This window comes from Sebastes umbrosus, chromosome 1 (assembly GCF_015220745.1).
Source record: "Sebastes umbrosus isolate fSebUmb1 chromosome 1, fSebUmb1.pri, whole genome shotgun sequence".
In the NCBI taxonomy this organism is placed as follows: Eukaryota; Metazoa; Chordata; class Actinopteri; order Perciformes; family Sebastidae; genus Sebastes; species Sebastes umbrosus.
In genome coordinates, this window is record NC_051269.1 from 12,291,016 (window position 1) to 12,307,041 (window position 16,026).

General features: G+C 39.0%; 1 protein-coding gene across 1 annotated transcript in view; it reads right to left on the bottom strand.

Moving 5' to 3' along the window:
• Window positions 1-15,922, bottom strand: part of pparg (peroxisome proliferator-activated receptor gamma) — a 37,290-nt gene extending 21,368 nt beyond the window's left edge. Inside the window, exon 1 of the mRNA XM_037781971.1 lies at window positions 15,810-15,922. Within this exon, the coding sequence (XP_037637899.1) occupies window positions 15,810-15,861 (52 nt within the window). The 5' untranslated portion in view covers window positions 15,862-15,922. The remainder of the gene's footprint in view (window positions 1-15,809) is intronic.
• Between the last annotated feature and the right edge of the window lie 104 nt (window positions 15,923-16,026).

Consider the following 16,026-nt stretch of genomic DNA (forward strand, 5'->3'; position numbering starts at 1 on the left):
AAGAAATATATATATTTATATATATTTTAGGGCTGTCAATTGATTAAAATATTGAATCGCGATTAATCGCATGATTGTCTATGATTAATCAAGACTAATCAAGCATTACAAGATATATACAGAATATAGATACATATTGAACTTTTCACAGACCCCCTGGTAGAGGGCCATGGACTTTGGGAATCACTGTTCTAAACTACAGGTCCTACAGCTAGTAAATTGTTTGAATTGGTTTCAATACACGACAAGAAAAACAGTTACAAATATTTATAAAACACTAAGGCCAGACAGAAAATTTGCTTATTCTTAGCTGTAGCTCTAAACTCCAAACCCCTTTGTTCCTACTGAAAATGTGATGGAAAGAAAAAGGATAAAAAATATAGTTTATTTTTTTAAATAGCTGGGCACTTATCTTGAAATAGTAACACTACTTAACAGTAGTAATACGTGTATGTGTTGTATTTCATGCTGTGAATTAATACATATTTGATTCACTAATGAGTATTTACTTCAGCAGGACTGTGTATGTGGGGTTAACTGAAATAAATTACAGCGCCCATGTACATCGTAATGAAGGAACACGTCACCCAGTGCAACGGTTTGGTTAATTTATGTGTTTTTAACAGATCGTGGACAACAATGGAGCTCTACGGCACAGAGGAATAAGATATATCAGGCTCTAAGATATATCAGGATTTATGTTCTTGTTAAATTAAAAATCCTTTCACGTAAAATTTGAAGGCAGAATACTTTTTCTGGAAGTACTGAATATCAATACTGGAAACTATTAAGTTTTTTGTGTGTCTTTTTTTAGAAGGAGGAAGCTATGCTTCAATTCTGACCTTGATTTAAACTTTAGAAACTCTGAAAAGGAAAAGACACACCAGCAACAGTTTATAAATAATCAATAGAGCAAAAGGTCTCCGCACTGAGCCACCCTGCCTGCCAAACAACCTTTTTTAACCAACACGGGTCTCAAAATAAACCTCCGCTAATCAACCTCGAGTGCCTGATTTGGGAGAAAAAAAAAATGTAACAAAGAACGCAATGAATTATGCAACAGTACAAAACTAAAATAGCAATACTCGGATGGCACAGCAGCACCAGGTATAGAAATGGCTTGAAATGGCTCCAAATTACTTGGCAAAACATCCCTGTGCAGCAAACATCCTCTTCTCTCAACTACTTATTGTTTCCTTTCCACTTGTTTGGACCGTGGCAAAGAAAATCAGCGGGGGACCCACTTAAAATTCACATCGTCTCTGACATTGTTTCAGAACAAGAGAAAGAAAGTGTGTGTGTGTGTGTGTGTGTGTGTGTGTGCGTGTGTGTGTGTGTGTGTGTGTGTGTGTGTATGTCCGCAGGCAGCAGCTTCCACTGTGTTGGAAGCTGCTGCAGGGGAAAATGCTGACTATTAATAACCAGAGAAACCTGGATATTTTTCCATTTCTTGGCCAGTTGCCAGCCGATCCAAACCTGAAATAGATGCAGCATTGGAGCGACTTGTGTCGTCGTTGGCATCAAGTTATCATATGGAGACAGGAATAGTGGGAGAAAGAGCTCTAGAGATGAAGAGAGATAAAGTGAAAGGGGTGACAGAGAGCGAGTCCCCAGACCACTTCAAGAAATCAAACTGCACCCAAGAGGTTTCAAGAAAACCCCCCTTATGTTAGGAAATGAATACTCTGTACTCAGCAAGCTCTTGAACACAACTTAGAAAATAAAAAAAGGAAGACGGCTGCAGCCTGGCAGTTAAACCAAAGTGCTTAAATCATGTCGTAATTGGAGGTAAAAAACAAGTTTGTACTGTAACTCCTCTCATGAGAGTGTTCACGGAAACACTATAGAAAATCCATTGATTTCAACATGTTTGTAACTGTGAGCGCTGTGTGGGCAAACACCCCGTCAGACATTATAAAGGGTGACAGATGATAGTACGGTTTGTGCAGTGTGTATTGTGTTTGCAAAGGTGTGTTTGCGTGTGTGTGTGTGTGTGTGTGTGTGTGTCAGCACGTGCGTGACATTTATGCCGGTGTCTCCTACCAGTTCTCAGATTTCCACATGCCAGAACTTGTCTTCCAAGAAAGAGTACAGCGTGTAGGAGTACTTTCTATCAGCTATTGCCTCAGTCATGACATAATGACAAAAGGCCCAACGGCAAACTGGCAGGCAGGTCTGGCAAGCTACTGTACTGACGAGGCGGACTGGCGATGTGTGTGTCTGTATATGTGTGTGTGTGTGTGTATGTGTGTGTGTGGCAACACATAAAGCGTCAACCTGTTAAGGATTTTTTGTTTGGACAAAGACATTAATTGAGGCAGGAGTGAAATTAATGAAATTTGGGACTGACCTAAAACATCTGGATCATTAAACAAATGTATAATACTATAATGTAAACTTCAGGAGAGGGAATGATGTAGTAAAAAGGGTGAACCAAGAGGCCAAACGGAAAGATGTGAAATCTTTCCTTCGGGGACAAAATTGCAAAACGAATGAAATATTTGTTAACTTTCATATTCCTTCACAACAGTAACGATTTGGTCCAAAACAGACTGAAAGCAAAGGCTGGGGATCAGATTACTGCACAGAAAGTGTCCCTTTTGAACCTTTGAAAGTGCCGTTTTATTGAATTTAATGAATGAGCTTTTAATCAGAATACATATACAAACAGTCCAAAGAAGGAAAACACTTAGAGCTCAACAAAAACTCAACAAAAAGACTAAGAGAATGCACAAAGCTCACAATGAATAAGCCCCGCTGCAGACAGAAAATATCCAGTAACATCATAATTTCTTCCGAGTGTGTAGAAGCCTCCTACACTCCTACACGGTAACTCATTTAACAGTCAAGCTAAGAAAATGCACAAGGCGAGGAGTAGTTAAAGACACGAGAGAAGCCAACAGAGAAGCCGGTCTGGTATATTTAGAAAAGTGAAAGACAAAAGGCAAAACCTGCCACGCTGCATTCAGATGCATTAACACTCTTATCTTTTCTGTTTGAATAAAAACTATGCTCCCTCTCTGAGGGTGGAACTAGCAGACACTCACTCGATCAAAACCGCTGTTGGAAACATGTTTTGATATTTGAATGCATTTTGTTAGAGGTTAATTGGATACAAAGGAAAATATGTTTATGATGGTGTTTGAATTCTGTTGGTTTTTCATACATAAAGTAAGTGAAGTAAACTGGAAGCAGGTCAATATAAATATGTATATGCTTAATTTAGCTCAGTCTAACACTTGACACGTGTTCTTGCTGTTGTCTTTATAACACCATGATAACAAAATTACATGTTGCATAGTATTTCCCTTTAGAGGAAGGCGTGTTTTTTTCTGTGAAGTAATTCATTTGTGTTATCGAGGTAGTCCTGTGTATATGAACGTGTGTGTGTGACAGTTAGTGCACAGAGCTCCGTGACTTCCTGACCTCTTCATGTAAAACAGCATGTGGTTCAGTGACTAAAACAAAGATAAGCTCGACTGCACCTCTGCCTCAATATTTCTTTTAAAAGACAGAGCGTGCTTGATTTTTTTTTAGTTTGTCGTGCATTAGGAAACTGTGGGATGCAGTGGAAAGATCACGTGTTGTGATAATGCTGTGCTTTATTTGTAAGTAGCTGATTTTTTACCAAATTAGTTATTCAGCAGACGCTCTGTGTCAGCAGCTGACTGCCTCACTCTTCAGGAAATTGGCACTTTTTTTCACTCTGGTGGTGTGAAGCCACTTACGGGCTGAGTTACCTGAAAGGGCCTTCCCCTTCTGCACCTAGACGATCAAACAGGAGAGTAATGGAAAACCAAGTGCACACAAGGTGTCAGCCAAAGGTCTGGTACTGCCCTCCCGACCAAAACGAGAGTCTCTGAAAACCCACTTGCGTGGTTGGTGCTGAATTTACTCATGAAACTTCAAAGCTTGGCGCAGTGGGAGGTTATAAACCATAATCTCTGTCTGCTTGGCACAGCTCTGAGTAAAACAGCACCCACTCTCTGATATCTATATGATTTTTTGTCAATTTTTTGTGTTTCAACTTCCAAAACTAAGAAAGTGGAGAACTGATAAACATCAAGTCAAACGGAGGTCAGATTGAGGAGGAGGCAACACTTCTTACAAATGGACACAAATCTAAAAAAATGTACTTCTCTGCATTTTAAAAAGCCCAACCATGCACATATTTGACAAACATGCACAAACACGTTTGAATTATTATACAGTTGAGGATATTCTTTAACCTTAAAATATTACAAATACTTAATGTATAATTCTTACGTAAAGGGACAGCGTGTAACATTTCAGGGGATCTATTCGCACAAATGGAATAAAGTATTCACAACTATGTTTTCATTAGTGTATAATCACCTGAAACTAAGAATCCTTGAGTTTTCGTTAGTTTAGAATGAGTCCTCCCTACATAGGGAGCGGGTCCTCTTCACGGAGTCCGCCATGTTTCTACAGTAGCCCAGAACGGACAAACATAACACTGGCTCTAGAGAGAGACTTGCGTTACCTGAAGGCCACCGAGGTTCTCCAACACGCTTGTGAAACTGCAGAAACGTGAGCTGCAGAGTGCAAAGCCGTGGTACCGCCAGTCTGTCGTCTGACTTCCGTTGCTCCTATAGTAGTGTTATTATGGTAAGGATGGCCTCTGAGGCGAACGGCGTTACCACGGTTTTGCACTCAGCGACTCACGTTACCGTAGTCTTGAAAAGGGAGGAGTGAGCGGAGGGGTACTCAATTGGTTGGTTGCAATCTGCAACCACACCACTAGATGCTGCCAAATCCTACATACTGTACCTTTAAACCTCTTTAGCAGCTGGTTCGTGCAATTACAGAAAAACCCTCAAGAACAAGTCTTTGGAGAATATGGAGCCGCCTCACACGACCTAGTTACAGTTATTTGTTTTGCTTGTTTGGCTCTTTTGGGGTAAAAAGGGAAAACAAAATCTATGAATTGCAGGTTTTTGAGCTCACTGGTGCTATCAAATATCACCAAAATCTTGCACACAAACCCAAGCAACCTTACGAGGCGAAGGACCGTCTTACAGAAGGCATTCTCCGTATAAAAACTGGCTGACTTACAGTATCTCAGTGATAGGCACTGATGCTCCTAAAAGACTAAAAGTCTTGGAGTGTAAATCCACTCACCACACACCACGCTTAAAAGCACAGATGTATCCATTGAAGCTATCTGAGAGCCTAAAGCCTTTATCAGATGTAGCGGTAGACTGGTCTTTGCATCCATTGTAGCTATCCACAGCTCATACATTGATTCAACATCATGAACTGATTGACAATGACCCACACACACACACACACACACATACACACACTACCGGATCGTCCACTCACCCTGTTTCTCCCTGTGTTGAGTGGAATGCATTGACCAGCAACCGAGTGACAGTAACGGGAGAAGAGACTGGTGTGTGTGTGTGTGTGTGTGTGTGTGTGTGTGTGTGTGTATGTGTGTGTGTTTGTGTGTGTGGTCATGCTTTTCCTCAGGAAGTGATGACCGGTAGAAAGGGAACTACACACACACACACACACACACACACACATGTTCTCTCTCTGACAGAGTCTGGGCTCAGCAGAAGTTCAGACAGCTAACTATCATGTGGTCTGTGTGTGTGTGTCTGTGTGTGTGTGTCTTTCATTCCTCATGTTTTTATGTGTGCATGTCTCAGCATAATCATACAAAATATACTTTGTGTATGTATGCCCATTTGCTGTGTGCTCTCCTGTGTAAGTGCTTCAGTGTGTGTGTATTGTGTGTGTGTGTGTGTGTGTGTGCGTGTGTGTGTGTGTGTGTGTAGAGTGGTAGACATCAGATGCAGATGATTTCCTGTTGCTTCACTCTGACAGGCGACCTCATCATGCCTCTCTGGTTGCACTTCTCTCTCCCTCCGCTCAGTCACTCACTGTAGATGTGACAGCGGTGACGCACTCACTTCTGCCTCCTCATGCAATACCAACACAATGCAACGCTGCAAGTTCTCTGATTTCTTTTAAAAAAGTTCATCAGATTCTAACCAGAACATGTGATATCGCATAAACTGGAGTCAGACAGACGCCCCCCGCGTCCTTTATTATTCAGATTCTATCTGAGGGTCGATTCAATCTATTGATCGTAACTGTCGTTGCTTTTAATTTAATTTTTTATTTAATCTTGATGTTGCCTTAATTGATATAGCCATGTATTTTTCTTTATTTCTCTTTGATTTTAGCTGTGCCTCCATTTATTGTATGTGTGCCTTGGCACCATTGAAAGAGAGGGTTCTCTGAGGCTTTAAATAAAATGTAATTAAATTAAATGAAAATGGGTGAACTGTTTTCAGCAGTATAGCAGAAACCTCAAGTTGTTCTTAATTTCATTTAAATACAATCTGTGAATACAGCACTATGATAATAATGATGGAAAGTTTAAAAGAAAATAAAAAAATGTACCTGCTTTTGTGTCTTGTGTCTTTCTTATTTTCAAGGGCTAACTGAACATCTGGCTGGGGGACAACACTGACTTGTTAACAATGATGTTGATCAATGTGCATTGTCCTTTCAAAATATAAATGAATAAAAAAACAAAGACCACACAGGATCCAGTAAAGCAATTTGTCTCTTACTGTAAATGTGTTCAAATGATACTAAATACAAGACGCAGTGATGCTCACACACGTTCCCAGACCAAACAAGAGAGAAGTGGTTCCTTCTTATTGGTTGTGACAATGGGAAATGTCTGCCTTTATATCCATTTGTACACACGTTACGTGACTATACGGGGATGTACAGAAAATTACAAAGCAAAACTTATGTAACAAACGGTGATCCTGAAAAAAAACAAAAAATACCAATAACTAAAAATAATAATAAGATACGGACCGACTGAACAACTCAGAGACTTGTCTGCCACCATCAATCATTCACTCACCATTGTGTTATTTTACCCAGAAGGGTCGAGGTTAGACAGGTAGAGTCAAGTAGTCTCACATTAGCTTGACAGTAGCTTTCACTACTCTCATAACACAAGTGTGCACTGGGACAATAATCCTCCCAGCAATACAGAGACAATAGAAAGAATGTTGAACTGCACGTTTTCCAAGAGGGAAAGTCATCATTTCTTTGAAAGATTACGACACAAAATTTGTATGATGATGTTTAGATGAACTGACTGGTTAGATGAGGTGACTGCAAGGTATCTGTTACGTTATCCTGATGATCATGAAACTAAATTTGATCACCGTTGTAAAGATTTAGGAACAGCATTTGTATCTGTAGATGTAACTCTTCTCACAAAATTGCTTTGGGACCATTTCAAGGTCATTCAAATGGTAACCTGAAGGCTCACACAAAGTGGCTGCCCACAACGCGACAGATCTACCACCTTGTTTGAAAGTTTTAAATAGATGCAGTACTGTAGGTTGAAACATCAACCTCAGGTACTAGTTGAAACTCCATAGAAAACACTCAGGTGTGGGAACAAACTGTTCAAAATGACTCATCAGATCACATCATATCATTGTTTTTCCATCTAACAAGAGACTTGTGTTTCTGTATCGAGTTTTGCATTATTAATTTTTAAATCATGTACCAAAGAGAATCCATTATCAATGTAACCATAATATTAGTAGACTCCAATATCCAACACAAGTTTACACAACACCCTGTGCCAAGTGCCAAGAGCCAGTTTTCAGTAAGTCAAAGTGATCAAAAAAGCATTTGTACTCTCAGTTGTAAACACAGACGAACGCCACCAAGACTTCCCCTCTGATGAGCTTCACCAACCGAGCTAAACTCGTTCAGTGTGTTCACACTGAAAGATTCAGAAGTGGGAGCAGGCACCGTGGTTGTTGCCTGCTTGCTGCTAACAACAGTGTTCAACGTTACTGTTTTTTTCACTTGCCCGGTCAGAAATCTACTTGCCCTCAGTTCATTTGTACTTGCCCTATAGAAATAGTTTTATTTATTTATTAACGATTATAAAATAACATTTAGCTGCCGTGCAAGCGAGATGCTATCGGCTCTTGTTATGGCACTCCAGTGATGTTTTTTCGGAAACTTGCCCTCAAACTGCGCAATACCAAGTTTGTTGTTTTGCCCACATCCTCTAATGCCAGCCAATTAAACTCCTGTTTCCAGGATGATTGAAAAGCTAACTTGCGCTTCAGCTCAGAAACTTTGTCATTATCCTTTGGCATTTTCTGGTGAGTGCCTGATCGGTATTGTGCAACTCTCAACAGAGATGAGAAGGAAGCGAGACGGCTCACTACTTACTGTGGCTATACTTCCATCAGCAGCTCTGGAAAAATCATGCATGTGAGCTGCTAGATTTACTAGCCTGATGTGGCTTTTTACTTGCACCGGGCAATCAGGCAATCCTCATTGTTGAGCCATCTAGTCGTTGTCGCCGAGCGGCTGCATCATGTGTGTGTTTTTTTTTTTGGTTAGCTAGTGGAAAGGTGAAACTAGAGCACTGAACACTGGGTAGAGTTGGGGACAGACCTAAACACACATGACGACTCTTTTCACTAATGTGCACAGTTTTTTAAGTCTTGACAGAAAGAAACATATACTACTGAACGAGAAAATAGAGACAACACTTTGGGAAATAAGTAGGCTATGTGAACTTAAAGGAATAGTTCAACATTTAAGGAAATGTGCTTTTTCACTTTTTTGCTGAGACTTAGATGAGAGAATCAATGCCCCTCTTGTGTCTGCGCATTAACTATGGAGCTACAGCCAAGAGGCGATTAGCTTAGCTTAGAATAAAAAGTGGGCAAAACAGCTAGCCTGGCCAGTACATCTAAAGCTCATCAAATAACATGCGGAATCTCATTTGTTTATTTCAAATAAAAACAGATACGTAAAAAGGATGTTATGCTTTCATGGGAAATTAGAGCTCCAGCTCAAGAGTTAGTGCTCACGCATCAGAGGGGTTCTGTTCTTCTCATCTAACTCTTGCCAAGAAAGCAAATAAGCATATCACCCCAAAATGATAATCAACATGAAGTGGATCATAAATCAGGAATCAAATATTTATAATCATTTACTCATTAATCACCACACACGTTTTGATCTCTCCGACTGTCAACACCAACTGACCCAGATTTGAACAGATGGACTTGGCCTGTTCAGTCGTCACGCCCAAATCACGTTTATAATCAGCTATACAATCATAACGCATGTCCCTGTCCTTAAAAACTCCAAATGTTTTAGCTATAACACACATAACTACAACAGTTTTTAAACAAAAAAAACGTTAATCTAACTCTTCAATCTGTCGGCCCAGCTTTTGATCTTTGTCACGTAATTTAATTACCCATTGTGATGGGAAGACTGGGCTTGCCAGATCTACACACATACGCTCATGTTCAGGATATGTTCTACATTGCTGTCAGAAACATAATGTGAGGGGGGGGGGACGTGAGGTGAGGCTTGTATTATCAGACGACAGGGTGACTGAACTCCAATGAACAGCACTCTGGGGGATTGTAAAGAAACATATTGAACCCTTTCACGCAAACAAACAATTAAGGACAAACACACATTATGCTGCATATATCTGCACATACAAGGGCATGTAAGCATATATACAGTATATGTATATATTTATATATATATATATATATGTGTCTGCTCCATATGTTGCTCTCTGGGAATCTGCAGTTTTATCAATAATCTGAGGACATGAACTTTCCCCCGATTCCTTTAAATAGTTATGTGTTAATGGTTGATGAGTCTCTTGAGCCTCAAGAGCTTCCTCAGTGGATAAGGGGAAGGAGTGGTGCTCACTGTCAAGGCCTCACATACATACACCACACAAATACATGTATGTGCCATGCTGTCAAGCTGAAAGACAAATGTGTACGACACATGAGCACAGAATAAACAAAGCATAGCTCGGGGCACTCCTTCCATTTATGACAAGTCAAGAAGTCAAAATCTATCTATTTCTGTCTCACACACATTGACACATTTCTGAGCCTGAGAGGTGTTGCATTGAAAACGAGTATTATGGTCAGGAAGAAAAGGAGGATGAAAGAGAAAGGCAGATATGGCAAAAAAAAAGTGCGATTTCAGTGGCCGGAGTCGTGTGAGAAATCGCAGCGGTGAAGATTTATAGCCAAACTTGTGTTTTGACACAGACAGGGAGTGAGAGGAGGGCAACACGGTAGGAAGAGGGAGACGTGCAATGTGGGGAAGGGTCATATGGTGTTCCTCGAAGTGGAGAGGAAAAGACGGGAGTGTGCTGCCCGCAGCTGCTGTTTCTGCTGGACAATAACAAAACAACACATGACGTGAATGTACTGTACGATATGTGCGCACAAAAGAAACTGATTTAGAATTGTCTGTCAAACAGAAAGGTTCAAGGAAGGTTTGCTGTAGGGAGAGGGATACTCGACATTTAAAGAGTTTCGAGGGTGGTGTCTTTTTATTTTTGCCTTTTCAAGACATTGGCAAAAGAGTAAGGAACGGATTAAAAAGTGTCTTTGTCTGCTGAGGTGTAAGCTGAAATATATAGTAAATGACAAAGACAAATTAAATGTTTCCAGCGAGAGGTGAAAGTTATTAACAGTCTTAGTTCCTGTTTCATTTCCATGATCCTTTGGCATTTAAACATTATTAGCCAATTTTAAATTGAGGGGGCAGATTGCATACATCATCCCTAGCAAGACTAGAGAACTAGTGATGTCTCAAGCAGTAGCCACATCCAGTGAACCCACGTAGAGCCTTGTGCACAGAGAGTCTGAGTCAGTCCCTAAGTTCCCACTAGAGACTGAGGGTTTGACCAGAGGAGCTGCTGTTTGCTCCCACATCTTTCTTAAAAGGAAATTAGGACAAAGGTTGCCAGATATCCCTACTGTCTGTTGACTAATATCTATGTGAAAGTGCATTGGCAAGAATATACTCTTCTTTTTAGTGTATGAGTGTATATTTGTGTGTTGACGTCGGTTGACGTGGGTCTGTGTGCGCACGGGTGGATTACCAAATGCCTCAAAACCTCCAGTTTCACTGTGTGTCAGTTGTTTTATATGCAATTCAATTATTTGAGAATATGTTTGAGAGGACTACTGGGGACCTAAGTGTGGCCATAATTTATTTTTGTTATGATATAATTGTACTTGCTAAAGTAATTGCAAAAATCTGCAGCACAGTGACATTGTTACAGCAAAGTCTGACAGGACAACTAACACGACCGGTCAGACCATCACACAGGCTGTAAAAAAGCCAACAGTTTAGCTAGATTATGTGAACCACTTTATTTAAAGGTAACGCCAATGGGACGACCCGACAGCCGCTGCTCTGAGCAGCGAGTCCCCGGTTTGATTCCCGGCTGGCCTGACCATTTGCTGCATGTCATTTCCCGACTCTCGCTCCCCACATTTCCTGTTTCTCTCCACTATCACTTTCAAATAAAGGCATACAATGCCCCAAAAATAATTTTAAAAACAAGGTAAAACCAAAAGTAGTTGTAAAATGAAATGACAAGTACTGCGCAGGGAAACGGTTTGCATGCACTACTACAGAGAGTACAATAGTTCACAATTGGACCAGCAGTCAGTCTGTAAATTGTGATGCATGTTTACAATGTCATCTGATTACCAGATGATTGTCCGACTCCTAGCGTTTCTTGTCTCACCTGACTTCTTTTAATGATGTTTCCAGATCTCAGGAGTGATCTTGGTGAGTAAAATATTACAATATGATAGCCAAAACAATTATTATATCTCAGTTGTCATAGACCAGAATGATCCTTCTGCTATTTTACCTCCAGTATACCCATACTGTCTTGTCTAATCAGGTCCTCGTCTCTTATTTATAACTTTTTTTACTCTCTTGCACTCTAACTTGCATTCTGTATCCTTAACCATGATGCAGTTGCAGTACACCTAAGGTTCATTTCTGAGTCAATAACGAAAATAATTGTTAGTTTCAGTCCTAATAGACTGAGAACAGACATAACTTTCAATGTTCACAATCCAAAGCATGCTACTAGTCGGGGGGGTAGTTACTAAACAGATTGCACACGTTTTATTCGCTGAGGAAAAGGCCAACAGAACAGAAATTTTACTTTTGTTGTTGTAATTTCGTTACTAATAAAAAAAGCAACGGAAAATTGGCTTCTTAACATTACTGCTACACAACATCCAACCAGTCTTCAGCAGGCAAACGGCATCGTTTTGAGAAAGCATGTGAAAAATAACACTAACTACAGTATAAGTGTGGATGTGAGACAATATTAAAGAAATATATGACTTTGTCCTGAACATGAGTCACTTCTCAGAAGGCAAGTGTTGAGAGAGAGAGAAAATGTCAACAGGTGTAACAGTTACAACTGATTTATTTAGAAAAATCTCTACTGGCAGAAAGAAGAAAGAAGGAAAAAGAAGGAATAAAATCTCTAAACACATGCAGTATACTCAACTTCTGAATCAAACAAATTTAAACATGTTTACCCAGAAAAGTATTGCTAAATGGTTAAGACAGAATTAGGTCACTTTGTTCAACTCCATCTCCTGTTTATAGACCTTTTCAACTGCTAAATAAATACCACTGATCTAAATCCCGATCATCATAAATTACAATAAAATCAGTAGATAGATCCAGAAAGAAGACACGACATTATGGTTTGAGAGAGTACGATGGAGACATAAAAGATTTACTAATAGAGCTGAATTTTACATCAGCAAACAACCTGCTTGTGTGCCAAATATAGTTTGATGTCAAAAGAATTCCAATTCTGCAGCTAAGAAATGTTGCTAAGAAGACAGTAAATGGAAGTAAACAGTAAATGGTGAAATGATTGGCCTTGAAGTTAATAATTACACCTAATTAAAAAACAACTAATTGATAACCTTAAGGCTAATCTCATTCACCATGGTTTCAATGCCATCTGATAAAATGTAATCAAAGATTTGCTTTTTGAAAACATTCACAATAACAATAAAAAAAGCTGAGTTATAGTAAACAAACCAGGATGTCGGCGGTGTGGAGGAAAAAGTGGTTAACTGTCTGTGGGCTGAACCGTAGCGTGTCGCTCTCTTTTTATCTGTTTATTTATACAGATACAAATGTGCAATTGAACATCTTCCTTCCTTTCATACAGGGATTATGTTTAGCTCTCACAGAGGTTTTTTAATATATAACCTTTTAAAGCCACTGCAAACAACTAGAAGATTCAGCCTCAGGTATTTTAAATGAACACAGATTTTCAAAAACCAAGACGAATCTTAGAGTGTAGGCGTCTTTACAAGCCGGAATTTGGTCTTTACACCAACTCAAACAAAGTCTGTTGTCTGCAGAGAGGTAAATGTAACTTTCATGCCGTGTGAGGGACAACATAAACATAGCGTGGTATCTCGAGACACTCCTTTCATTTACGACAACAGAGCAAAGTCCATATCTGTCTCAGTCATTCACACACACATATACACACACACAGACACACACCTCTCTTTAGGAATTATATAACTTGATAAGCAATAATTTTACTGACTGGCGCTGTATCAATACAATCAGTCGGGTAGTCAGATCTAAAGCAACTCACGCACAGGTTGGACACAACTTTCTACATTCGGTACATAGAGGATCCAAAACTCATGCTTGAAACACAAAGACAGATAAGACAAAACTATTACGCCACATAATTTCCTTATTAACATGAAAGTTATGCAAATGATTGTGTTAAAATGAGAAAAGTATATGATGAAATTAATCCGGATCAGCATTGTTAATCAGAGAAATGACCTTTTATAACTTCTCTAAAATAGAGACTATTTCTCAACCACAAATGTATCATATGTTCTCCTACTTTAAAATAGCCAAGTCACATCAGTGATGACATTTTAACCTTTAATAAACTTAAAACGCATTTTAACATTCTGATATAGCCCTAATAGTTTATAGCATGTGATGATGAATAGTTTGATGGGTAATGTCCTTGTTACTTAATCATTATTTGATTATTTGTAAAAAAAAAAAACTGTAACTCTTTAAGTATTCAGTTTTTCAGGAAGTATGACTTTCTCTCTTTTTCTGTCATTTACTTTCAACCATCTGGCTGGCTTTTAAGGAAAGAGGGCATCTTACTTCTGGACAACTACTTGCCTATTGTTTAGCTGACGTTTTGTCTATGTTTTATGTTTTCTTTTATAATACATGTTCCTATTTTTTACAGAGCTGTTGATTTCCACAAACTTTATTATCACTGAGTATTAAAGACCACACAGATGGTTTGGCATGTTTTAGCTACTGTATTACCAACAACATGTACTCTGGCAGCTATTTTCTAAAGGTGCAGCAATAGATTGACTTCCTTTCAGGCAGCGATTGTTTTTCATTGCTGTCAATACACTGTTAAAATGAACTTGCTTAAACTTGCTAAACAGGTAATATATCACAGTAAACTTTGCCAATAGATTTATTATTGTGTGATAATGTAGTGCCGTCTACACTTTCAGCTGCATCACCACAATAACATAAAATGTTACTAAAATAATAGCGGACATAATGATGAAGAATATATATCTCAAGCAAATTTATAATCTCTGCAAGATATTTTTTTAATAGTATAGTGAGACTATTGTAAACGAATGGCTGCCTAGAAGGCAGACTTTCAATGGTCTTCAGTAATGTTAAAGGAATACTTTACCCACAAAATGACTATTTGTATATAAATTAGAAAAGAAAACTTTGTTTTTCTGGCATGCCTCCACGATGAACGAAGAATCAAAAACTGAGAAAATTCTTGAAGAATTGAAGTAAATGGGGGCCGCATTTAACAACAGCAAAACTAAATCAAAACATCAGTTTACAAACTCTCATACAACTTGTGGACGAGTGGCATGAATAGGCAAGCATGAGACTATTTATGCGTAAGTGTTTTAAATAGTAATGTTTTAGCGAAGGTGAATATGTTTGGGAAATAGTGGGCATACGACTAGATAAATAAGACTTGGATTATACTGCACCGTTTGTGTGAGAGTTTGATATAGTCTTGCTGTATTTTTCATCAAGACTTTTCTCCTTGAAAGTATGCAAGAAAAAAAAAGTTTTCTTCAAGAATTCAAGGTAACACGGGGGGATTAATTGATATATAAATGGTCATTTTGTGAATGAAGTATTCTTTTAAGTAAGTAGACCAAACAGGCAAAAAAACAGGATGATTAAACTTGTCTGAATTTTCCTGTTAGACCTATGAATATCAAGAGAAAATGTTTGCTTAAATTGCATTAAATATGTAAAAAAACCCAAAAAAAACATTAGTTTTCAATAGCAAAATACTGTAAACCCCAACCTGAACCTCACTCTATCTAAATCTAATCTGTAAATTTTGCTCACTGTGTTGTCAGATTATTGACATGAAGATCATACAAAATGATGAAGGAAGACTTCCACAGATGTGGTGAACAACTACACTCACTGTTGGCACTGACAGTCAAACCGATAAAGTTCTCTTTCTGTGTGCCATTATCACATCATGATAAAAACAACATTAGGCCAGTTCACGTCAGCTACCGCGGAGCCACACGGCAAAACCTCAGAGAGAAATCAGTGTTGGCCCCTGAGCATGTGTCTACATTATTGCTGAGTCACGACCAAGGACTTTCCAGTCAATTACAAAAACACAGAACTGCCTGTGAGTGTTGTGCAAAAAAATCCCTCACATGACCCAGAGAATAAAGAAATTATAGAAGAATATATAGAATATGTAAAAAAGTTGAGAGGTAGGTAAATGAAAAATTGCTCAGCATTAACCATAAATATATGGATATGCTTATATAATAAGAGGGAGTGAGACACAAACAGTCTGTTGTACTCACCTGAGAAGTTGTGACCACTTTGATGGTTAACATATCTGCCTGGTGTTTGCATGACAAATTCAAAACTCACACTGTGGCCGCCAGACACACAATGGACCAACACCTGACTGTGGTGCCAGTTGTCAGTCCTGTGACCCCACCCCCAAAACCACCACCCCACCAACCCATCTATTTGCCTCTGGTAGTCTGTCACACTGCAAAATATAGGGTCCACCAT